Source organism: Leptonychotes weddellii, chromosome 4 (assembly GCF_054177405.1).
Source record: "Leptonychotes weddellii isolate Sample4059 chromosome 4, ASM5417740v2, whole genome shotgun sequence".
In the NCBI taxonomy this organism is placed as follows: domain Eukaryota; kingdom Metazoa; phylum Chordata; class Mammalia; order Carnivora; family Phocidae; genus Leptonychotes; species Leptonychotes weddellii.
The window spans coordinates 153,202,378-153,228,863 of record NC_138372.1 but is presented as its reverse complement, the minus strand read 5'-3'; the positions used below and the strand labels follow the sequence as shown (position 1 = coordinate 153,228,863).

Genomic DNA, 26,486 nt, shown 5'->3' with positions numbered 1-26,486 from the left:
CAGCTAAACACAGCACTTCTCAATGCTCATTATACTTAAACTAATAACATGTCACACATCTTATCACATCTTTCTTTCTTCCCTTGTCTTCCAAGATCTCACGTGGTTCTCTTCTTATATTTCTAGTAGCTTCTTCTTAGTGTCCTTAACTGGTTCCTCCTCATCTCCCCAGTTAGTGAGGGTTGCAGTGCCCTAGGGAGCAATCCTTTGAACCCTCTTCTTCTCTACCCATCTATGCTTATTCTCTTGTTAATCTTGGCTTTAAACACCATTTATGTATTAACTATACCTACCTTTAAATCTTTATCCTAGAATTTTCCCCTGAGCTTCAGACTCATACTATCTATTTAACTGATAGCATCCCAATCATAACATATCCAGAAGTGAACTTTTGACATATTCCCACACAAAAAAATAGCTCTTACCCCAATCTTCCCCATCATAAGTACCAACTACAGTTTGCAGGAACTGAACACTTTGATCTAATCCTTGAGCCTCATTTTCTCTCATATCTCACATTCACTATGTCATCAGATCCTGTTCTAACAGCAAACCCTACACTCCTCTCCTCCTCCACTACTTCTGCATGTATCTCTCACCTGAATTACTGCGGTATCCTCATAATAGGCCTTTGCTTCCGTAAGATATACTCTCAACAGAACAGCCAGAGCAATCCTTTACACAAATGTGTCATATCATACGTCACTCTTCTGTTCAAAATTCTTTAATATCATATCTCATAAAACCCAAACTCCACACAGTGACCTACATACCTGCTATTATCTTTCTTCTTTACCCCTCTGATGTGACTGGCTCCTTTTTTCCTCATTGCTCACTCTGCCCACAAGGGCACAAGGGCATCCTAGTGTTCTCTCCACCTCAGGGCCTCCACAATGCTGTTTCCTCAGCTTAGATTCCCATCACACGATTATCCTTGTGAGTCACTCCTTCGTCTTCTCACTGAAGCTTTTCCTTGGCAATTCCTTTCCTTCCTATATGAGTTTCTTAGAGCTACTGTACCAAAGTACCACAAAGTGTGTAGCTTAAAACAACAGAAATGTGTTCTTTCACAGTTCTGGAGTCTAGGTGTCTGAAATGCAGTTGTCAGGAGGGCCTTGCTCCACCTGGAGACTCTGGGTAGAATCCTTTCCTGCCTCTTCCTCACTCTGGTTGTGGCAGGCAATCTGTGGCATTCCTTGGCTGGTGGCAGCATCACTCCAGTATCTGCCTCTGTCATCACTGAGGGTCCTTCCAGTGCATCTCTGTCTTCACGTGGCATTTTCTTTCCTTATAAGGACTCCTGTCGTATTGGATTGGGGCTCACCCTAATGACCTCATCTTAACGTGCTTACATTTGCCATGAACCTATTTCCAAATAAGATCACATTCACAGGTACCGGGGGTTAAGACTTCAGTCTGTGTTTCTGGGGACACGATTCATCCTATAACACTTCCTCCACACAATGTTTCTTACCTGATTCTCCTTTGAAATTTTCTGTGTAGCACTTACTATCATTTCCCATACAAGACATTTTATTTTACAGATTATATTACTGACTGTAAATATAAGCTCTACAATGACAGGGATTTTTGACTCTCTTGTATCTTGCTGTTACCCTGGTATTTAGAATAGTGACCAGAACATAGTACACATACAATAAATAGTTGTACTAATGTTACTGATTAAATGTTGATGTTGTTTCTTTTTGCAGTGATTCTTTCAAGTGTCTTGAAATTTAGGGGGGGTGGAGGGGTGAGTTGCTTGTGCAGATTGAGAGAGGGTAGAAATACTATCTTCCTTTGCAGGGGTTGGTAAGCTATTGTCTTCAGGCCAAATCTGGTCTGCTGCCTGCCTTTGTAAATAAAATTATAGTGTAATACAGATAAGCTTATTTGTTTATATATTGTCTAAGGCTGCTTTTGTGCTACAATGGCAAAGTTGAGTAATTACAACAGAGACCACATCCCCCACAAAGCCTACAATATTTACTGTTTCGTCCTTTATAGAAAAAACAAGTGTTCCAACCTCTGTTCTTCTACTGTTCCCATAAGTTTAACCATGGGGATTGGTGATCATTAAAAGGGGATCAGATTTAAGAATTAATAAACATCCCTCAAGTGAAAATAAAAGGAAGCGGGAGATGGTTTTCAGCAGCTCAGTTAATTTAGACCACTGGGTGTCTCTCTTCCCTAAACTTTACAAGTAAATGTGGAGCCAGACATCAGCCAACTGGGACCGTGACATACCAGACAAATATTGACAGTTGCTAAGGCAACTGGGATAAAGTATTGGCCAAAGGATAATATAGGCGCCAATTGTGCGTGCCATGTTTCTCACATAGGGGAGAGACAGAGAGAAAATGAATGAAAAATATATTTCAAGATCCCTCTTTGACTGTGGCTTAAGAACAACTCACAGCTGATGTTTATCTGAACTCCTTTTTTGGTTTTTCTGGAAATTAACACTTTGGGGACTTGGGGGTCCTTAAGTCAGCTAGCATATATCACAAGAAGGAAATCTGTTCGGGTATCAATTCTCTTTTCCAGTTATCCCTGGAATTTACTGTTTTACACTGTGTTCTCATGGCCAACTATAAGGCCACAAATATTTTTTGGCTTGTTTGCTCATTTCACAGAAGTGGTTTCTGCAACACCTCCTTTCAAAGATTTCTTGTTAGTCAACATTGGAATAATTAGCCTGCCTTTTTCTTTGCCTCCTGCACCATGGTCTAAGGGAGTTTTTAACCTGTGGTTGAATTTGAGCTTTTGTCATTGATTAATCTTAAGCTTTTGTCATTATGCTAGTGCAAGGCTTCCTAACAGTGGCATTATTGACATTTTTGGATGAATAATTCCTTGGTGTGGGCTGTCTTGTGTGTTGCAGGGTGTTGAGAAGCATCTTTGGCCTCTATCCACTAGATGCCAGTAGCAGCTCCCCAGTTATTAGGATCAAAAATGTCTTCGGATATTACCAAACATCCCCTGGGGAGCAAAATTATCCTCAGTTGAAAACGTTGTGCTAATCAATGCTTAACCATATATAAATTTTTTTTTTCCAGATTATTCTTAAAGCCTTCTCAAGTAGAGCTCGAGTTTCAAAACACTAATGGGAGAAATTTTGGAGATTCTAGATTGTTCAAATTGTAAAAGAGAACTTCAGTTTTTCACAAAGTTAGGAAATTCAGAAATTAAAAACATTGATGATAAGCCCAGAGAGGTCACTAAACAGGAACTGCTTTCATTCAGTGAGAAACAAAATAAGATCTCCCATAGGAAATTTTGAGGTCTCTTTCTGTATGGAATATTTAGAAGTCATGCTATTGAGATCTCTTGCTTAGTGAGAAGTCATTTGGGATGGTCTCAGAACATGCCCCTGCTTTGCTCTCCCCAAAGCCTTTCAAATGACTAGAGTTTGACTGGCTGAGTTTGGAGCAGCTGGGACTGATAATGGCATGGCATCTAGGAAAGTTGCACATCTGATATTTGTCTTCTGGAAAACCATCTGCCTGTCCACAGCCCCTGTGAACTGCCCGGTCTTTGAGTCTGTCCTTGAAGGCTGAGTAATCCCATTTCCCCACTGGACAGGAGGGGCTGGCTGAGGTCATTATGACGATTCATTAGCAGCATGTTGGGCTGTAACTCCCAAAGGAGCTTGAAATATTGATTTTATGCATGTCATGCTAAAGATTGAGCAGTTGTAATCCTACTTTATATATTACTTCTTGCAGATTTAAAACAAGATGGCTTTGCCACCAGGGTAGCTGACATGCTCTAATTAATCTTTGTGGAAAGAGTTTGACATGTTTAAATGAGCTCATCCAAATAGCATCAGTTATCCTTCTCTGATACTGAGGATATGTTGGAACGAAGCATGATTTGGGAAGAATAGAAATCTCACCCTTCTTTCTTGCTTTTTCTTGGCTAGATTTGTCATCTGCAAAATGGGTTATGATTTATACAGTCTATAAGAGTAGTGTTGTAGAACATATTTTGCTGTGCCTTACAATACAGAGAAATAGGCATATTCCCAGTATGCCTATGTATGACCATGGGGTGACATCCATTTAATGAAGATTGTCTTTTCCAAGTTCTCGAATGGATACTGTTTAAGAGCTTTCTAGAAAAAGCCATAAGCCACAAAACCAGCAGGATTCTTTACTATTCCTTTGGAAAAGTTAGGCAATTAAATCTTACATCATTTGTGGGAAACATGACTGATGGTTCAAATGAACTTATTATAAGTTATTTCTTTTGAGCTTACAGACTGCATATTTTTCTCTCAAATGCCAGCATCATTAACTAAAATGTGAGAGCACTGGAACTCTAAGGGATCTTAACAAGTAAAATGGGCAGAAAAATCAGTACCTCAGTGAGTAGTTATGAGAATTGAATGAGATAATGTGTGTAAGGATAATTTGGATTGAGAACCAATCTAATGAAAGTTGGAGCTATCTCATTAGGATGGAAGAGCATATATCAGACCTAAGAATCTAAGGCTCCTTCCTCAAGAATTCTATGGTCATTGTTTCCACAAAGGGTGAGGTCAAAGTCATGCTGAAAGGAAGTATATCAGTTTTCATGTATCACAATAGACTTTTTTTTTTTGGTTTGAGCTTGTTTTGTTTTTGAGGAAAAATCAGTCCTTGCCCTGAGATACTGTACTTTCTTAGGTTAACTCCTGAGGATATCAGTTGAATCTCTTGAGGACAAAAGGTGAAACTCAGAACATTCATTTTTTGCCTCATTCACAGAACTCTGATCCAGCTCTACCCTCATAAGTCAAACAGGTTATTGAGTAGAACTTCCTTCCGCCTCAGGCCAATTCCTCAGGCACTTGAGTTTGTAAAAGTTAAGTAGCCCTAAAGGGACTTTATTGGGGAGAGGTGGAGTTATCTGAGAAATCATATTGGACTTTGGAGTGGAGGGCTTGAGAGAATGTTAATGTGAAAAAAATAAGGAATATTAAGGAAATATAAAGAATTCATTTGGAGCTATCTTTCAAAGATTTCCTTTGCTAGTGAGGCACAAAGGAATGCCTAAGTTGGACAAAGTCAACCTCTCCTTTATTACCACTCTTCTTTTGAGATCTACTCTACCTCTCCCTTTATATGTTTCCATCATAGTCTAGTAAATATTTGGTATAAGGAAGAAAGGTAAAGTGGCTTTCAGGGAAGAGCAGGTATTAGTTTCCCAGTCATCTTGTGGACACTTGTGAAAATATAATTGGGAGAACGCATTTCCCCTATCTTATCCCTCACCTTACCATAGATTACCAAACGAAGCTGTTATAAGTATTGGCATGATGGAAGCAGGTCAGAGGCCCAGAATCGGGTAATAGCAGCAGGAAAGTTCCTTCCAGGCTGGAGAGAAAATAGAACTGAATTCTCTGAGTACCCTACATAGGTTAGCAATGAGTATCTTCTACAATAGAAAAGGAGGACCTTGCTATATTTGAGTTTCATATGTGCTCAGTAAATATTACGTTAATTAATTCTCACATAATGATATAACATGTCTTCATGGAATTAAGTTTGGGGATTCCAAACATCAAAATCATAGGGCATTTTGTATATCACCTTCTTGAGAATGACCTTACCTACACTGATTGCTTAGTAAATATTGTCTTGTTAAACTGAATCAAGATAGAGAGGTATTATTTGTGACACATCATCTTGTGTCACATAAAGAATACTTGTAACAGGAGTTACACTCTAAAACATTTGATATGATCTTCTGCAAAGCACAGAAACATATACAAAACCAAGATAATTGTCTTGTCTGGTAGGGGTCATTGATTCTTTTAGCTAAATGACTCACATATATTGACCATTTTTGCATATGGTCAAAAATTTTAAAGCCTAGCTATAATGTTTCCTTTTCTGTTTGCAGCACAGTTAAGGTACTTAAACTTCGTAAGGAAAATGTCCACAAGATGACAAACATTGACTTTTCCTCCTTATTGCTCCACTAATCATCCAGAGGGTTGGGAGTAGAATGCCAAATAGGCTTTTTCAAATATCAAGCATCTGGATGATGAAAAATTTGAATTTATATTCAAATGTCTTGGAGTTGTATAGACAGTTAATGACCCCTAATAAAAACTTACACCAAATGGGAATTTAGAATTTACAGATTACTTTTACAGGCATTTCCCCCCTAGAGTTAAAGAGAGTAGTACCTTCTTTAAGCCACTATGGCCTTAATCCTGATAAAAATTGGGTGTCATGTGGTGAAGAAGGACCTTTAAAACATAATGGTGTTAGAGCCTTTTGTTATTCAGGCATGGACAAAGAGAATCAACAATATCATTTAAGACTGTGCTGGTGTTAAGTCTAACAGTTCAAGTAAACTACCCAATTCCAATTCTTGCCTTGATGGGTAGATTGGGGGATAGCAGGCCAACGTTGCTGTCCAGACTCAAAGAGACAGAAAGGGTAAATTTAGGGAGAGTATGTTTGGAGGACATACATCAGAAATTGGGCCAGGTTAAGGCTAAGGATAAGACTCAACAGGAACAGTCCAAACTAAGGCATATAACTAAAAGGAGGTTTGCTGTTAATCAAGAAGGGGAGCATGGAGCAGTAGGTGTGGGCAGGTGTGAACCTTGGACGGATTCCTGAGATCATCACTGATGGAACTTTCCAGAATTTTAGCATCAATTTTACAAAGGTAAACTGTTTTATTTAAACTGTTTTGTTTGCTTATCTATTTGTTTGCTCATCAATTAATACCTTTATTCACTCATCTAATCTCTCTATCTAATGATCCTTCCATCCTCTCATCAATTTATTCTTTTATTTTTTAATAAAAATGAAATTTTAATAATGTATCCAACATTTATTGAGTACCCATCTTGTATAGAATTATTGCTTGATATTTCATAGAGGAGTGAAGAGAGTTAAATACAGCCCATGAAGTGTTATCTATGACCCATAATAATGGCTATAATAATTTCAGATTGAGCCTGAGGCTGCTCAGTGGACTCTATTATGGATGGATAAAGGCTTTTTCTTAGTTGTGCTTATGTAGAAATTTATCCTGTGTTTGTTTTCCACCTCTTAAGTTTAGGGATGATGCCAAGATGGCTCAATAAAGGCAATCTGATGGTTTAGCCTAGAAAAGAGGTCATCAGTGGGCACACAGCAAATGTTACAACTCACTGTCATCCCAGTGGACCAATGGACTAGGGAGTGCTTGCACATTCTAAAAATCTTTTGAAGAAAAGAAAGCAAGAAACTAGTTAAGTTGGAGAGAGAGAAGAGAGGGAGGCAAACATAAAAGCTTGGAAACAAAGCAACACCCTTTTACTATTCCTCTAGGTGGTTCCTCATGAGTTGTGATGTATCAACTCTCCCTTAAAATCAAATCATGTAACTAGCAGGGGAATCTGAAATAGCAAAGAACACCTAAATAGGCTTTTATTCTATAGAAGTCACAAATCATGAGTAGTTTAAAATTTGGTCAAGTGCCTGCAAGAGCTCTATATAACCAGTAAAATCACATTTGCCTCTGTGTTTACTGCCCCTGTACAACATGTTGCCCCTGTACATACACTTAGCTAGCCAGGGTGGGAGTGATGGCTTGTAGAAAAAGTCAGGGGGTCTTGGCTGTTACTATGTATTTCAGAGTGAGACTGCAGAGTTCAGGGAATACCCAAGTCAAATAATAGCACTCCCCCCATCAGAATACAACAAAATAGGGGCGCCTGGGTGGCTCAGTCGTTAAGCGTCTGCCTTGGGCTCAGGTCACGATCGAGCCCCGCATCTGGCTCCCTGCTCCGCGGGAAGCCTGCTTCTCCCTCTCCCACTCCCCCTGCTTGTGTTCCTGCTCTTGTGATCTCTCTGTCAAATAAATAAATAAAATCTTTAAAAAAAAAAAAGAATACAATAAAATATCTTCTCTGGACATTTTAAAGCTATTCCCTCATCAAAGAAGAGAAGGGCACAAAACTAAGAGTAGTGGAAATTAATGTTGTGCAGCTTATGAAATTTGAAGCCCTTATAAATCCACAGTTGACTTATATAGGATTGAAGAAATATATAAATCGATACAAAGTCTTGGGAGAAAAACATGCCCACTAAACAGCAGGGCTTTTAGAAAACAGTACTTGTACTTTACTTTTGTTCCAAGTTTGAGAGATCTGTATTGCATTAAACCTCCTGGTGTGGTATGAAGTTCAGCTCTTTTTTTAAAGAATCTGTGTCCAACATTGTAAGAATGTATCTGTGGTGGCCAATCTAATATGACAAGAGGTATGTGGTCAGACCTTAGACAATCCCAAGCTTCAGTTAAGTAAAAGTATTAACTAATTAATGCATTTCTCTTGGATATATAGTATAGATTGATTTAAAAATGGCAGTGAAGATCTACCAAATGGATGAATTGTTTTCAATATATTGAAGGAGTGGTAACGAGTGAGTAGCTTGGGTTATAAACAAATTGTTTGAATGAAATCATCCATTTCAAAAAATGATCTGATTCAATAATTCTGTCTACAAAGCTTTGTTTTTATAGATGCACCTTGATATTTTATTTGAGCAGCCTAACAAAGCAAGTGGTCCCATAAAAAAAAAAAAAGTCAAATTCATTGATTGGTTGGTATAGTTTCTTTTTATAGCTATTTATGAAATAAAACTGTTTTCTAATTGAAGTATAATTAAAGTACAATGTTATATTAGTTTCAGGTGTACCTGTATTGATTCAACAATTCTTACATTACTCAGTGCTCATTGTCATAAGTATAGTCACCATCTGTCACCATACAACATTATTACAATATTACACTTTACATCTCCATGACATTTATTTTATTACTGGTAGTTTGTACTTCTTAATCCCTTTAATCTATTTCACTCATCCCCCCACCCACCTCCCCTCTGGCAACCACCAGTTTTTTCTCTGCATTTAACAGAGAGAACTGTTTGTTCTCTGTTTATTTGTTGTATTTTTTAAATTCCACATATAAGGGAAATCATATGGTATTTGTCTTTCTCTGTCTGACTTTTTTCACTTAGCATAATACCCTCTAGGTCCATCCATGTTGTTGCAAATGGCAAGATCTCATTATTTTTTTTTATGGCTGAGTAATACTCCATTGTATATATATGTATATCACATCTTCTTTACCCATCTATCTGTCAGTGGACACTTGGGTCGCTTCTGTATCTTGGCTATTATAAATAATGCTGCAATAAACATAGGGGTGCATATATCTTTTCAAATTAGTGTTTTTGTTTTCTTTGGATAAATACCCAGTAGTGGAATTACTGGATTATATGGTAATTCTATTTTTTAATTTTTTTGAGGAACCTCCATACTATTTTCCACAGTGGTTGCATCAGTGTGTATCACCAACAGTACACAAGGTTTCTTTTTTCTCTGCATCCTGGCCAACATTTGTTATCTCTTGTCTTTTTGAGTCTAGTCATTCTGACAGATGTAAAGTGATAGCTTATTTTGGTTTTGATTTGCTTTTCTCTGATGACTAGTGATGTTGAGCATCTTTTCATGTGTCTGTTGGCCATCTTTGTCTTTCTTGGAAAAATGTTATTCAGGTCTTCTACCCATTTTTTTTAATTGGATAATTTGTGGTTTTTTGGTGTTAAGTTCTTTATGTATTTTGGATATTGACCCTTTATCGGATACGTCATTTGTAAGTATCTTTTCCCATTCAGGAGGTTGCCTTTTCATTTTGTTGATGGTTTCCTTTGCTATGCAGAAGATTTTCATTTTTGTGGAGTCCCAACAGTTTATATTTTTGCTTTTGTTTCCTTTGCCAGAGGAGACATATCTAGAAAAATGTTGCTAAAACCAATACTAAAGAGCTTACTGCTTCTGTTTTCTTCTAGGGGTTTTCAGGTCTCCCATTTAAGTTTTTAATTCATTTTGAATTTATTTTTGTGTATAGTGTAAGAAAGTGGTTCATTTTCATTCTTTTGCATGTAGTTGTCCAGTTTTTCCAACACTGTTTATTAAAAAGATTGTCTTTTCCCCATTGTATATTCTTGCCTTCTCTGTTGTAGATTAATTGTCCATATAAGTGTTGCTCTATTTCTGGGCTTTCTATTCTGTTCCATGGATCTCTGTGTCTATTTTTGTGCCAGTACCATACTCTTTTGATTATAAACTTTGCATTTTCTGTTGAAATCTGGGGTTGTGATACCTCCAGCTTTGTTCTTCTTGCTCAAGATTACTTTGGCTATAAGGTTGGTAGGATGTAGTTTTACAGCTGGTTTCTTGGTTGGCTTTTTCATATCTCTACCACTTTGAGGGATGTTGTATAGATATAGTTTTAATTAATATTTGCATTGCTCATTTCATTACCAGTGCCTAAAGAGACCAGAATAAATCTGAAGCCTATGGTTGTTATTTTCTAATCCAGAAACCAGAGTGCTTTTATTGTAAAGAGTTCAGCCTTCAGAATGCTCATTATAATAAAAGAGAAAAGAAGGAGGAAGGGCATTTCAAGCTCTTGGGGGCTGGTGGCAAGTCATGCTGCAGGCAGTCTGGCCTCCACAGCTGGGTGCCCCTGGGTTTGAGTCCTTATCTGTCTCATCTATAAAATAGGGCAATAGTACTCATCTTGTAACACAGAAATATTAGGTTGTAAAGATGATGTTTATAAGTGCATGGCACATAGTAGGTACTCTAGAAGTCAGTATGGATGGGACCACAGATGTTGGTGAATTCAATATCCTTGTTTTGTGGACATAGAAGTCCAGAAGCTACGCAAGTAGAACATGTTTTTTTCCAAGTTCAGTGTTTTCCAATATGTTCTGCTACTATGTTTTTGCCTTGGCTGAAGAGGAACGTGGTAAGGGAGGACTGAAGAGAAATTGGGAAAAATTTAGTGGATAGCATTTTGTGATGGGCCTTGAATGATAGATTAGATTTCAAAAGGTGAAGCTAATGGAAGAAGGACATCCAGTTAGATGATATAGCAACAGGAAGAGTCTGGACACAGTAAAACTTGAGCCCTTCTGCCAAAGGGAAAAAAGATCACATGATCCCTCTGAACAAACCATTGGACATAGGCTTGGAGGATAGATAGTTCTCTTAATGAGGGCTCATAGAGAAACCTCTGAAACTCTTGCCTCTCTGTGTCATGAAATCTGCCAGGTATGTGCTTAGTAGGCATGCGAGACTCCCTTTTCCCATGGTTGCTGCAGAGAGACCTTTGTTAGTAGCTGACCTTCAGATGAGAAACTGGTTTCTAAAGAGGCTTCAGATGAGGAACTGGCTAATATAAGAACAGGGGTCTGAACTGCCCCAGACTCAGTTTTGGGACATTACTTTCTCTGGATCCTTTCTAGACTTTGGGGGGCACCCAATATGGGACTGAGCTCTAGGGAGCCCATCGTCATGAAAATAGTCAAAATGGCAAGCAGAAGAGGAAAGGCTAGAAAGATTTGATAATTTAATATGAAAAACTGAGGTCTGAGGAAAAACTAACACAACCCCCCCAGACTATAAGGTTCCTGAGGGCAAGCACTGTATTTGCCTTGTTCTCTGCTTCAGTTCCAACACATTACTTAGGAGGTAGATGATCAATCCATATTTGTTGAATTGATTAATTACTCAATTTATTAACACATAAAAGAAATAACTCTTGCTTCATCCCAGTGGTTGGTGAAAAGCTCAGGACCACATTCCTGACAGTTCTTGGTCTCAGAATTTGTACCCAAATTCAATGGGTTTTTTTGGCTAAGAACTGCTTATGTCCCTCATGCCTCCTGTCACGGAAGTTCCTTAGGTGGTGACCAGTATCCAGAGCACAAATTCTCAGAGCTTAGTACTAGCTCTTCATCCATTTGACTCTTTTGAACATGGACTACCTACTTCCTCAACTGGACTATATGTAATCCCCAGAACATAGACAATAACACAGAGGGATTAAATGCATAAATTCTGGATTCTGAATGTGAGGGTTCAGATCTGGGCTTTGCTACATAATAGATTTATGATCCTGTGTAAGGTACTTATCCCCCCAAAGCTTTGTTTTCCTCATCTGTAATTTTGAGATGTAACAGTACCCAACTCATAGGATTTTTATGAGGACTAAAGTAAATGTGCTAATCTATGTAAAGCACTTTGCTTATTGCCTGGTACTTAATAATCTTGTAAATATTATTTCTCTTTCTCCTCTACTTTGTCCCTTTTAAAAAAATCTTTTTAAATTGTATATATTCTTTTTTCTTTTTTAAAGATTTTATTTATTTATTTGAGAGAGAGAATGAGAGACAGAGAGCATGAGAAGGAGGAAGGTCAGAGGGAGAAGCAGACTCCCTGCTGAGCAGGGAGCCCGATGCGGGACTCGATCCCGGGACTCCAGGATCATGACCTGAGCCGAAAGCAGTCGCTTAACCAACTGAGCCACCCAGGCGCCTAAATTGTATATATTCTAGTGCTCGCTTCGGCAGCACATATACTAAATTGTATATATTCTAGAAGCAACATTTAAAATATTTCATATTTATGAAAGTAAGATAAATCACACAATTGACGGTGTGTCCTAGGTGAATTGGCATAATTTTTATTTCTTTTTGCTACATAAATTAATAATACATCTTATTATTGATGGCATCTAAAATGAGATAAAATTGGAAATTATTGTTGTTACTGATAGTCTGACTACTACGTGAAGTATGCAAGGAGATATGAAATTTCAGTGTAGACATTGCACATCATTCTGAGGCATCAATTTTACTTGAAGATTTGGGTGGGAAATGTTGAATAGGCTAACCAATTAGAAATCTTAAATGGTATTTTTTTATATTTAACAAACATGGATATAGTAAAGAGAAGTCAAGATTTACCTGATTTTTAATTGAAAAATGTGGTGTGCCACAGAAACTTTGACCTGAAATGCTGGATTTCTGCTATAGGTGTTCATTACGCTTACCTGCTTGAAGCAATGTGACAGAAAAGTATGAGAAGCACAATGAGAAGCAGTGGTAAGAAAATCAGACAAGGTCTCTGCCCTCATGGAGCTTAGCATCTTGTGGGGGATGGACTTGAAAACTAATAGCAGAGATGGGGTGTTTTAGCTGCTGTGATAGTAATTGTTACAAGAAGCAGTTGAGCACAAAGGAGGGAGTGGTCAGTTCTGTTGGTGGGAAAAAAAACGCCAGTCAAGAAGTCTTCTCAGAAAAGATGAACTTAAAAGTAGATTCTTGAACAAGGATACAGAGTTTGGGGAGATGACAGGGCCCACCCAATAGGATCCTTGTAGTCTTTGTCCTTTTCTTCTGGGGGCTGAAATGCTCTGCAAAGTATCAGGGAAGATTCTCCCTGCTGAGATTTAGGAAGTTTTAGAGGAACTAGAACATGCATTTACTGGCATCTCCCCTGCCAAGGTCCTCCGAGGATCCTGTGGGTGGCCTTGCTTCAGCAGGACAAATCTGGGTCCGTTTGGGGCATACTGATCCTTATTTAACCCACACAAAGAACTTTGTAACCTCTTCCAGGCTTCTGAACCTAGTAGAGGTTCAAAAGCCTGCTTCTCAGATTTTGCTAATAAAATATAAGTCCAAGCAACATTCTCTTCTTGGATTATAAAACATTTATTTTCAGGCTCCTTCCAGTAGAACCAGTGGTCAATTCATTCTGTGAAATTCTGCCATTTGAATGCAACTATATCTTCTTTTGTAGAGCTCCCTGGGCTGAAATTCAGACCTTCAATTTCTTGTCCTAAGGAGAGATACACATCCTTTAGGAAGAATGGTCCAACAGTGACATCCTTACCCTTTGCACCTCCTGATTATCCCCAGAACAGCTGGCTTAATGTAACAGTAATTCACAGTCCTCAGCTGGATGGCTGCAGAGAAGTCGTCATTATTCAGAGTTCAGCAAGTGCCAGTAGTGTTATTGAAGTGGTAATTGAATTTGGTGAACCCTCTGTGGTCCAGACAGCATAGCACTGCAGCGAGAACCATGCAGTGCGGTTAAGATGAATACATTTCCAACAATAATGAATCTTCAAACTAAGCTTGATAGCACACAGCCAAAAGGACATACTGTTTTGATAATTTGATTTATGATATTGAGCATTTTGGATTGAAACCCGTGCAGAAGCATGACAATGTGTACCTACAGGAAGATCCTGGAAAAAAAAAAATCCAGTACTGCCTAGAAATCTCTGTCGAAAGTTCTATTGAAAATCTCATCAAGCACAGATATGTATATGACAAATTATTTCCTTGTGTAAAGATGTCCTTGCCACATTCTTGAACTGAATCCTTGTGGGATGGAAGAAAAATTCCCAAATAATTTTCAATGAAGTGTGCCTTATCACTAAAAGGCAATTAAATGCTTTCAAAATTTCACATTCACAGAATGATCTCAACAATCTCACTACTTTGCAATGCTGTTTCTAAAAGAGAACATTTATAGTTTGGGAAAATAGCACAAAAATGAAAACTGCTGGAATTGTTTTGGTTGCTGAAAATACACTTGGCCTCATGGCTGTGGTGCTGAAGAAAGGAAAGAGCTTTGGCTCTGAGCTCAGGCAGACCCTGAGTTTGAACCCCAGCTCCTTCATTTACTGTGTCTTTAATAGGCAATTAGCTTCCTTTATACTCTCTATATTTCCCTGTAAAAATGAGGTCAGTAATGTCTATCTCTGAATAGGACAAGCAGAGAATAAGGGGCAGAGCTTGGCTCTACTGGATCTTATTATTATAATAGCTGTCATTTGCTGGCCTACTATGTGTCTGGCACAGTCAAGTGCTTATGAACACATATAATCTTAATAACAATGTGTGGTTGATACTTAGGGTAACCAATTTGGCCAGTTTTCCTGGGACTGTCCGATCTTACAAATAAAAGTCCTGTGTCCCAGAAATCCTCTCTGTTTGGGACAAATGAAGATGGTTGGTCACTCTATCAATATTATGGTCTCCTCTTACAGGTGTGGAAACTGACACTTAGAGAGTATGTGCAAATTGTTCAATATCCCACAGCTGGGAAAGAGTAGGCCTGGTATTCAAACCCAAGCTTGAATAATTCCAAAACCTGTACTCATTCTGCAGCCCTCAACCCTGCTCAGTAAATGTTGCTTTCCTTGCCATATTCCTAGAACATTCTGGACTTAACGGATATTTATAGATCAGGTCACATTTTTTCAAATGTTTCAAACTAAATTATAAATTTAGTTATAATTTCAGGACTGCATGCATGCATGTGTGTGTTTGTGTGGGTCTCAGAGTGGAGGATTGCTCTCCAAGTGGCAGTGATAATGAAAATGATAGTTTAAAAGCCTAACATTTATTTCAAAGAACATTCTATCTGTTGTCCATCCATTCATTTTGTCCATTCACTCATTTATTTATCCATCTGTTCAACGGGTTTATAGTGAAGTCTTACTGTGTGCCAGATACTGGGGCAGATACAAAGAAGATTAAGATGCTCAATGTCATGGAATTTAAAGAATGGGTTGTAAAATACTGTGACACTATGAGGCAAGCCCTCCATCATTCCCACCTCCCCTTGCACACTCAAGCCATGCAGATCTTCTCTACTGAAGTTCCAAGCTTATTCCTGATACTAGGTTTTTTGCATTAGCTCTTCTGCCCAGAAGATTCTTTCTCCTAATCTTGGTCATTCAGATCTAGGATGAAAAGTGACCTCTTCAGAAAGAGCTTCCTTGACCACCTCCAGCTAAACTGGCCACCAAGAAATTCTCTATTAGATTGCCCTGTTTGGTGATCTTCATAGGGTTTATTTATCACTATTTGATATTCATCTTCATTGATCATTTACTTGCTTTTTGCCTGCTTTTGCCAACAGAGAGAATGTAAATTCCAGGAAGGAGAGGTAACTTGTTTATTTTATTGTTTGTTTTATTTTCCCAGAACTTAAAACAATACTAGGCACCCAGAAACAGTCAGTAAGTGTTTTTTGAATGAACAAAATGAATGAATTAGCAAGTATTTTGGATGCTGGAAGGGGCAGCCCACTCAACATGAATGAGCAGAGGTATGAGGGGAACTTTGCTTGAAAGGATATCTTAATTTAGCCTTACCCTTTTATCCCCCCTGCTTTAAAAGGTAGTATGTTCTCAGTTAAAAAAAAAAAAAAAAAGAAAGAAAAGGAAAAGGTAAAGAAATCACAAGCAACAACAAAAAGGCCCAACTTGGCATAACACTATAATACTTTATTGTATATTGTCTCCTAGTTCTCTTTACATTTGTATTCACAGATAATTTTGGAACAAAAACAAATCACTTCTTTCACAGTTCTATACTTTTTGTGGGAGGTAAGTATTTTCTTACATTTTCATTTTAAAGATAGCTTTGTTTTCATCATAATGGCTGTACTGGGATTATCTAGCCAAATCTACATTGTTGGAACTTTGGATATTCCCATTTTGCCATTGTGGACAATATTGGACTGAACAGGCTTGAAGAGAGATTGTCTTTGCATGGATTCATGTGATAGCTTAAATTAGAAACAAAAGGACTTTGATTTGAGTTCTAGATCCATCAGTTTCTTTTAACTGTTTAAAATTTTTTAAGTTTCCTCATATGTAAAATGGGGAGGAGTGCTTACTTCACAGGGCCATTGGGCAAATTAAATGCTGCTAATGAAGGTAATGTGCTCAGCACAAATAAGTGGGCAATTAATGTTAGCTGTCCTTAATAACATCCTTTGATTAAACTCTAGAAATCAAATTGGCTTTCCAATTTATCTTAAGGGACAAATAGAAACTTGCTAAATATATGGGTCGGGCAGGAGGCTGTAGGTACGGGAAGTGAAGTTGGGGATAAGGTTTTTTTTTTTTTTTTAAACTATGGAAGAACTCTAGACCTGCTGCATCACCCAGAAACTTTAACATAAAAGTTATATTAACTTTGACCCTCACACTGCCCCGATAGCAGTCCTGTTCACTGCTGGGCTCTGCATTGCCTCTGGAAATATGCTTTTCTAGGGACATAGTAAGAGTAGGTTGATCAAGATAATGCTGGTGGTTTAAGCTGGGTAATTGGGAGGATGGAGAGCAATTTGAAGCCAGGGAGGCAAGTTTTGCTTGGCCCACATTCAATTTTTAATACATAGATGTGTCTAGCAGGTTGTCCAGAAAAACATATCAGGGCTTGAGATGTTGGCTTGAGTAAACAGTGTGGAGACTATCTGAGGCCTTGGCAGTAGAGATCACCTAACTCAGAACTATCTTTTGTTTCCCTTCTGATAAGAAATTGTAAGCTCATCTAAAAATATCTGCTTTGCTTTCAATAGATGCTGTCGCTTAGTGCCTGATTTAATTTGTAAATTTTAATTTTATTTATATTTCCTTTTTATATGGAAGTATAATTAACATATAGTGTTATATTAGTTTCAGGTGTACAATATAATGAGACAGCAATTCTATACATTACTCAGTGCTCATCACGAGAAGTGTACTCTTACTCCCCTCTGTCTATTTCACCCACTCCCACTGAAAACCACCAGTTTGTTCTCTAGTTTCTTTTGTTTCTCTTTTTTTCTTTGTTGAGTCTGGTTTCTTTTGCTTGTCTTTTTTTCTTTGTTTTGTTTCTTAAATTCCCCATATGAGTGAAACCATATGGCATTTGTCTTTCTCTGTCTGACTTATTTCACTTACCATTATACCCTCTAGATCCATCCATTATTTATATTTTCAGTAAGCAACTCGTAAGCACATAGGTAATGGCAGTCACACACTGATAAAATCATATTTATTTAGTGATGTCTGACAAATAGAGAAAGTAAAAGGAATATTTTAAAAAATGTATAACTTATATATAAATACTTTAAAAGAGAAAAGCTGGACACACATGGTAACATTAAAAGAATGTAATCATTTAAGTTTGCAGCCTATCTTATAGCCTGACAAATTAGATACACATATGTATACACATATATCTTGTTTGTGAGTTTGCATAATTAGGGCCCAAGGATAAGTTTTGGGCATGTCTACAATAATTCTGAACTTCCATAAAATTTGTGGTATTTTACCACCACAGTCTTATTGATTTTATTCTTCTTTCTCAAAATCTATGACCAGCACACTTGAAAGTCATCAAAGGTTGTAATCTGGTGCTTTGGGCCCCAGTTTACTCATCAGTAAGATGAAGAAAGTCTCAGCTGATATGTTCTGCTTCTTCTGAACGAAAAAGTAGTGAGCCCCAGTAGCCTCCAGCATATAGAAATGTATGAAGGCTGAGAGGCCAGGTCATCTCTGTATTCGTGGGAGTTTTCTGTTTAGCTTCTTTCTTTGGAAGGGAGTCAACTTGTCTGCAACAGAGCAAGTTTATCACACCAGTCCACTTAACTAACAACATTCCATTCCTGTAGATACAACTTGTTTCCTAGTGTGCAACGCAACAGAAGACTAATAGTCTCTGGATTTCACACTGAAGAGCTACACATTTCCTCAGATCTTGAATTTGGAAGTTCAGGGTTGAGCCACCCAAAAAGAGAGTTCAACAGAGACCCCTCAAGTCAAACCTCAATATATGGCAAAATATTTGTATGACATGTTCAGTATGATATTGAACTTCACTGTGACATTCAGGACAGTGACATTTTCTTGATATTGCACTAGTGTATAACAAAATAAGAAGAGTGTAATGTGATAGTCTACATAGTAAAACATAAATCTGATTTCTTAAATTTATACAAATTTTCATTTGTAGTCAATATCACAGAAGAGTAAATCATCCCTAAGTACTATCCTGAGCTCACCTTGATTTCAAGTTTACAGTTAATCGTATCTTTCATTAAAAAAAAAAAAAAGACAGATATAACTGACCTCATATGACCACAGAAAATACACAGGACTCAGGGGTAAAATAATAATTCTTCTTAATTTTTCTTATATTCATTTGATGTTGGGTAGCTACATTTGCCTCTGTAGGATTACATGTTACATTTCCCCTCTGCTGGTGTTTGGCTTTAACTCTTGGAGGAAGGCCTCATGGTTATGAGGACAGTTGCTGTGACAGGTGCAGGTCCCAATGACCATCACTGGTTTCTTGATGATCTGCCCTGGGGAGCACTGGAACTCCACCTGGATGGTTTTGGTGTTGTGGGGGGTACAGCATCGGCCATCACTACAGACGCCACAGAACCTGGGCTTGTAGGTGTGCAGGCTGGTGCAGTTCTTGAACTGCAGGTGGATGGCTTTGAGTGACTTCGTGGTGCGGAGACACTTCTTTCCTTTCTAAGAAAGAAGAAAGGAGAGATTTGTGGAATGGCTACCATTCCTCTGAGGGACCATTAGGGATATGGAATAAATTGCTAGCTGCCTACCCCCTATCCATTGTTCTTTCTTCTTTGCTAACATGACATTATAGTGTTTGGGCAATTTGGTCAGCTACTAGTATTTGCTTCCCCAGAATATCTGGGAGCTTGGGATGGCTTTGTGCTCAAGTTCTGGCCAATGATACATAGGCCAAGGGATTCTGGGAAGCCCTTTGCCCTTCAGATAGGTACAGTTCTTTATTGCTTCCTGCATTCATTGTCTTCCTGCCTAGAATGTGGAAACCATGCCTAATGGTACACAACCATCTTTTGACCTCGTGGCGATAAGCATGAGGGTGAACGTGTATATAAATAAAGCTATTTTTTCAAGGCACTGGAACAGACTTTGATGTTGTTTTAGTTTATGCATTCTTAGGCATTATAAAAAGAAAGGGAATATACCTGGCAGCGTTGCATATCTCCTAATGCTTCAAACACTTTTCAGACATTAATTCACTTAACATTATTAACAACATTCACTCCTACTAGGATCAATTATTCATGTAAGGAACAACTGTGCAAGCTTCACAGATGAGTAAATAGAGTCTCAAAGGCCTAAAGTCTCCAGAAACATCTAGTGATTGAATGTCTGACACAAGCCCATGTCTTCTATTATACCCTTAGGAACATCTAAAACAATAGGATTTAAGGTTATTTTCCATGAAAGTGGGGTAAGTGGAGAATTTATTCAAAATGCCATTAGTAATGGTTGATGAGGAACCTTCATATTGATAATTCAGCACAACACTGACTCTATGTTTATTTCTCACTTAGATTTCTTCACCTACTAATTTGCCATAATTCTCTTCTGCTTTTCACTTTCCTAGGCACAGCCCACAGCTGTGGAGTGATGAGGCTTGGGATTCTCTTAAATCAGTGGCTCTCAAACTTTACATCAGAATCTTCTAGAAGGTCTGCTAAAACACAGATTGTTGGGCCTTACACCCAGAGTTTCTGATGCAGTAGGTTTGATGTGGGCCCCAAACATTTACATTTCTACCAGGTTCTTAGATGATGCTGCTGGTCTGGGGAGCCACACATAGAGAAGCACTGGCTCATATTTAAGCATCTTTTGGTGTTAGGAAGTAATGATTATTATGCTAGTATTTCCAAATTTTGGAACCTTTATGAAATGTATATATCTTAAATATAATATCTCCCAATATAAAACTGGGTGCAAGTTACACAAACAAATATAAAAATTTTGGCAAAAGAAACAATAGAAAAAGCAAAGTTTTGGAGGCATGACATGGAAAAGCCTTATTTAATAAAGAAGTGTGTCCTTGACAATATTAAAGGCCCCTTTTTCTTCCTTTTTCATATTTAATGAGTAGCCTATATTCTTGCCAATGTCCTCAAAGAGGTACAAGGTCAGCAACATCTGTGTGTGTGTGTGTGTGTGAGAGAGAAAGAGAGAGAGAAGCAGAGAAAGACAGACAGGAGACAGGAACAGAGATACAGGGAGAGAGAAACAGAGAGAGGCAGCTTTGTGGGTGAACCTACATAACTGTGCCACATGCATGTTGGAATTCCCCTAAGTGTGGGGAGGTGCAGCTTCTAGCATATAATTTTAGGGATGTTTCTATGTGTTCTTTCAAAATTGGTGGAAGAAACATAAATTAGGATGGACCCCCAAAAGTCATATAGCCATGTAGCCATATAAATAATACGACTGTTGGAGACTTATTCTAGCAATAAATAGAAATGATGCCTAATGCTAACAGAGTCATCTCTGCCCAGCCACTTTGTAAATTCATTCTATTTAATCCTCATGACAGCTTTGAGGTAGGTACTGTCAATGGCCTCATTATATGGGGGAAGGAACTGAGGCTTAGAGGTTAAGAAAATTCATCCAGATCCCACAGCCAGTTCGTGTGGTAAGCCAGGATTTAGGTTGTCCGGCTCCAGAGTCGCACCCTTAAGCATTAGGTGATATTGCCTCGGTGTAGAGATATGTAAATCTTTCATTGTTAAGACACTATTTTGGGGCACCTGGGTGGCTCAGTTGGTTAAGCAACTGCCTTCGGCTCAGGTCATGATCCTGGAGTCCCTGGATCGAGTCCCGCATCGGGCTCCCTGCTCGGCAGGGAGCCTGCTTCTCCCTCTGACCCTCCCCCCTCTCATGTGCTCTCTCTCTCTCATTCTTTCTGTCTCAAATAAATAAATAAAATCTGGGCGCCTGGGTGGCTCAGACGGTTAAGCGTCTGCCTTCGGCTCAGGTCATGATCCCAGGGTCCTGGGATGGAGTCCCGCATCGGGCTCCCTGCTCCTTGGGAGCCTGCTTCTCCCTCTGCTTCTCTCTGTCTCTCATGAATAAATAAATAAAATCTTTAAAAAAAAAATAAATAAAATAAATAAATAAAATCTTTAAAAAAAAAAAGACACTATTTTGGCCTTAGGTTTGTACAAATTTCCATATAATGGTTCAATTTGAGTATTGCATTTATCTGATCTAGGGCTCTGGTAACAAGGCCTGTGATGTCATCAGGAACCAATCAGAGCTTCTGATCCACATGCCTTATAGTGAGTGTTAACACACTGAGTTGAGTCATTTCCAGCAAAAAAGGGAAAGAAATGTGCTATTTTATTTGGCACATATTGCCTTATGCTGGCAAATGTACTATTTCCACTAGACTTTTTAAAATACTGAAAATAATTCCCAGACATCCATTCATTTATTTATCAACAATTGTTTATCAAGCACACAATATGGGCCAGGTAGGATGTTGGGGACTGAGGGTTTAGTGAGGAAGATACAATTTCTATCCCGTGCTTCCTACAGATCGAGCCTAAGGGGTGAAAAAACTGAGGTCAGAAGTGACCACTTTAAAATCAGCTGTGCTTGGCAACTGAGCAGCCAGTTTTTTTCCAGGAATGGAATGAGATTTGCCAGACCGTCTCAACTGGGGACACTATTATAGTTGGCCGGCTCCTCCCTCTACCTGTGGACTTGCTGTGAGTTGCTTGGGATATTTCAGTACATGAAAGAGAAAAAAAAAGAAGGTAAACTCCCTCATTGCAGGAAGCTCTCTGCCTTTTCTCTGGGGTTCACTCCCCGCTAGAGCTGACCTCTGAGTCAACTAGTATCACGGTGACTTTCTAGAACCCAGATGCCCATGAGGCAAAGCTACCTGGCTCTGGGATGGGAGGCTGTCCCCAGGCTCCTACCTTATCTGCTGGTTGCTTGTGTTCTTGTTCACAGGGCCGCACCATGCAGAGGCGAGTCTGCTTCACCATTTCACACTGTGGATTCCTGTTGGTGACCCGAGTGGAAAAACCCATGCCACAGCTCTTGGAACATGCGCTCCACTCTGTGGTCTGTTCAATGCAGTTGCTGCTGGAGTCAGAGACCGCAACTCCTAGTGTGGCTTCTGTCCTGTAGGCTATGGGATGGACCATTAAAGGCGGCCATATTGGGTAAAACATGGGGATTGCCGAATGATCCTTTCAACCATCATTGGAAAGAGGGTCTCATTCAATTCTGTACCTACTAAACTCAGGTGCTCTCAGAACTGGATCTCTGTATTTATAAACTCTACAGAGGAGGCACAATGCCGGAACATTCTAGGCCTTCAAGAAAGATTTGTGGAATGACTGTCCAACTTGTCCTGAAGAAGCTTAGGAGAACTGGTCTTTAAGAAGCCTAGCAGTTTGAAGAATGTAGAACAGGTTAGCATCAACAACCATTCCATAAGCTGTAGTGTTTTCAACATGTGATTTTATACAGAAAAAGGATCATGATGAAATTTTAATTGGATGAGCCATTAGAACCTACTGACTCAAAATAGTGACGAAAGCTATACTTTGTTCTAGGGAGGTGAAACCAGTTGCTTGGATTATTGGGATATAGACACTTGGACTTTGATTACAAAAAGTTCTGTCTCAACACTTTATATGTATGGCTTGGGGCGCTTCTACATGGCAGTTCTCCTATCTGCGAGGCATGGCTGATAATTTCTGACCTCAGAAAAGCTGGAAAGCTCTGTGTACGCCAGCATAAATAATCTGGCTGATTCATGGCTTCTAAAATATTCTCTACTGGCTCTTGAATTTTTTTCCAAAAAACTGTTTCCTTTAGAAGATAAAACACAAAGAAAAAGCAAAACAAAGATCCTTGACCCTTCCTACAGCATCTGGAAAGGCGACATTTCTCTGTGACACCTGTCCAGGGAAAAGTAGCATTCTTCAGGAAGGCTGGTCTTGAGAGCACATGGGTAATATCCAGAATCTGGAAAAGACTGATTTTTTTTTTTTTTTACTTTTATCTCTGTGATGTTAATAAGGGTCAAGCGGGGGTGGACTAAAATATAAACAGTAGTCAGGCAGTAAGACAAAATCAGTCCCCCTGCTCAAAAGAACCACTGAATGCAACAGGTTCTCTTTGGGAGAAACTGCATGCATACTTCAATACCTTGGCTTGGATCCACACACGTGATGTGTTTGTTCTCAGTGGGCAATCTGGAATCCACAACCGAATGGCCAGAAATGGAGGCCAGTTTCTCATGGCAAATCCCAAAGAGCACCCATGCTTCCTGCCTGCCTTTAACCTGTATAGTGATCACGTTCAGGTATCCGGAGTTTCTTACCTGGAAGGGCAAGGCCTCCCAACTGCCCCTTCTCATCTGAGTCACAGATCCACTTTTCACAGCACTCCCCGGGCACTTCAACTTTTCTGGGAGCTGGGCAGTCGGGCTGGGGCAGGAGCAGGTCCTCTCCACAGCGGGGCACACAGCCGATCTGCCCATCTCTGCAGGCACACTGGTATTTGCAGCTTGGCTGGAAGGTCTCCCCGCTTTGGTAAATGACCCCATCAAACACACAGTTGTCGCCTTCTACCGCTAGAGCATTGGGGAAGCAAGGCAGAGGGAAGGGCAGAGAGAAAAATCAAGAACAGAGTGTCATGGAGAAGCTATACAAGCTACATGCAAATCCCACATCCCCCTTTTTCTCGTTGAAGTGATCTGTTTCTTCTCTCTCTCTCTCTCTCTCTCTGGCAGAGAGATGTCCTCCTGGAGGCCTCCCAGAGCAAGAAGAAACCTTGAAGACCATCCAATCCTGCCATTTTATTTCACAGATGAGGCAGGGGGAGCGCCACTAAGAAGTGACTCTCCCACAGCTGTTGTTCCCATGATAAAGTCATTTTGCTAGAACCTCCTTAGATTCTCCTACTCCAACAGCTTAGAAAAAAAAAGGTGCACTTCGTATTCTCCCAATAGGTTAACTGGTCAAATAGGGAAGGGTGCTAGGATTCCTTGGCATTCCAGCACAATAAATAATCAGTAACTTAGAGAAGAAAGTAAAAGGCTATTCGAAGCCCTCTTATCCGGGGAGTCGGGGGCAGCCTCCGACTCAATGGTGCACCACGGGGGAAAAATGATCCCCCAATCAGTTTCACCAGCCTGAATTGGTTGGTTGTCTGCATTTTATTTTATTCACAGCCCAGACTGGGATTACATAGTCGTCCAGGAGACCAAAGGCTGCTTTAGCTCAAATAGGATCATTACAGGTGTGAAAACAAACCTGCTGGGCGGCAGGTTGGGGGTGGGGTGGGGGGAACTGTGAGCTTGTAAGCCCAAGATTCCAGCACCCCCAAGCACCCCCTTGGAAATGTCCAAAGGAAATGATTTCACTGGCCCTAAACTCTGCTCTGTTCCCCCGCTAGGCTATCCAGATCCCACTGTAAGGAGGCAGGTGATGAATGTGCTTCTCACCTTTGCGGGCAGGTTTCCTCTCGGCTTCTAGCGCTCCCCAAAGCTGCAAGCACCACCCCCCCACCCCCGACCATGCCTGGCGCACAGTAAGCGCTCCACAAACATCACCTGCTGTATCATCCCAATTATTATTTGCACGTTCCCCTCAGGGAAGGGGAGAAGGCGAGGAAAGGGGCAGCAGGCGGGAGCGGAGGGCGGGCGGCGCAGGGGGCCGGGTTACCCATGCAGATGCCCGTTCCCGCGCTGGGGTCGGCTCTGCGGTCGCAGAAGAGGCCGCGGCTCTCCTCGCACGGCTCCAGCAGGGAGCAGGTCTCGCCGCGCTGGCGGGCGCACACCACACAGCACGAGCAGTCATCCAGCACGGCTCGCACCCCGGGGGCGCAGCTTGGCGGCGTCTTGGGACACCGGGCCGGACACTGGGCGGGACAGCGCTGGGTGGCCGCGACCTGGAGCGGGCGGGACAAGAAGGAGAAAGCTCTCAGCAGAGACTATCGAAGGCGGGGTGACCCGGGCCGCCGAGCAGGGGCCGCCCTGGAGGGCAGAGTAACCAGAGGCACCTGACGGGAGCGCCGCTCACCTGTCCCAGGACGTGGAGCAGCAGGAAGGCCAGGCCAATGCACCGCTTGGGCAGACTCTGCACACTCTGCATGGTCAGGCTTTTCCCTCCCGCTTGGACGAAACGAGACTGGGCGCTCCAGATCCGCCCCGCTCGCCCCGCAGCAGGTCGGGCGCCCGCCTCTGTTCCCCGGCGGCACCGGCTTAGGTTTTATAGCGCGCTCGCGGGACGCGCTCAAGCCGGTTGGCTGCAGGGCAGGGGAGAGGGCGGGGAGGGTGGGGGGACCGGCTGGGTGGGGAATGGAACGAACCCCGGGGTTGCCATGGCAATTGGCCGTGGGTGCCGCTCTCCTTAGGGCGCGGCCCTGGGGCCTGCGTGTGCCTGTGTGTGGCGACTGGCTTTTCCCGGAGCGCCGGGAGGGGCAGGGTGGAGTCGCGCGGCCGGGACCCAGGGCTCGCTCGAGCGCGTGGGAAGGAAACGCCCGTTTCCTCCTGGAAGCTGCTTTGCCTTCCCCCAGGACCGGGACACCGGCACTCCCCACCGCGCTGCGCGCTGGCCGTTCCAAGCTGGGCCGCAAACGTGGGGCTCTCCTCAAGGGGTGCCTGCAGTTTGGGGCCATCTGCGGGGGGTTGGCGAGCGGCCCAGGGGTTGAGTCATAAAGGAAGCACATGCAAGTTTGTCACCGTTTAGGGCACTCTTTGAAAGTGTTGAGGGGAGGGGAGAGGAGGGAGGGAGGGAAGCAGAGAGAAGAAAGAAAGTGGAGGGAAAAAGCAAGACAAGAGAAGACAAAAGCAAAGCCAAAAAAAAAAAAAGCAAAGCAAAGCATCGCAGCTTTAGGATGGGGGATGCTATTGGCCAAATGGCAAAAAATTCCTTTGATGCTAGTCATTCCAAGTCCCCACTGATTCTTAACCCCCCTCGCCTTCCGATTCCGCAGGCTTGGAAGAAATAAAATTAAA

The 26,486-nt window shown here is 40.8% G+C and overlaps 1 protein-coding gene across 1 annotated transcript; it reads right to left on the bottom strand.

Annotated features, from left to right (window-relative positions):
• Nucleotides 1-17,662: 17,662 nt before the first annotated feature.
• Nucleotides 17,663-25,951, bottom strand: CCN3 (cellular communication network factor 3). The gene is made up of 5 exons (XM_006747034.3): nt 25,549-25,951; nt 25,192-25,417; nt 23,847-24,098; nt 22,429-22,643; nt 17,663-19,180 (listed from the first exon to the last, which is right to left on the bottom strand). Exons 1-5 carry the CDS (start codon nt 25,618-25,620, stop codon nt 18,884-18,886), a joined length of 1,062 nt encoding a protein of 353 aa, XP_006747097.1. The 5' UTR covers nt 25,621-25,951; the 3' UTR covers nt 17,663-18,883.
• Between the last annotated feature and the right edge of the window lie 535 nt (nt 25,952-26,486).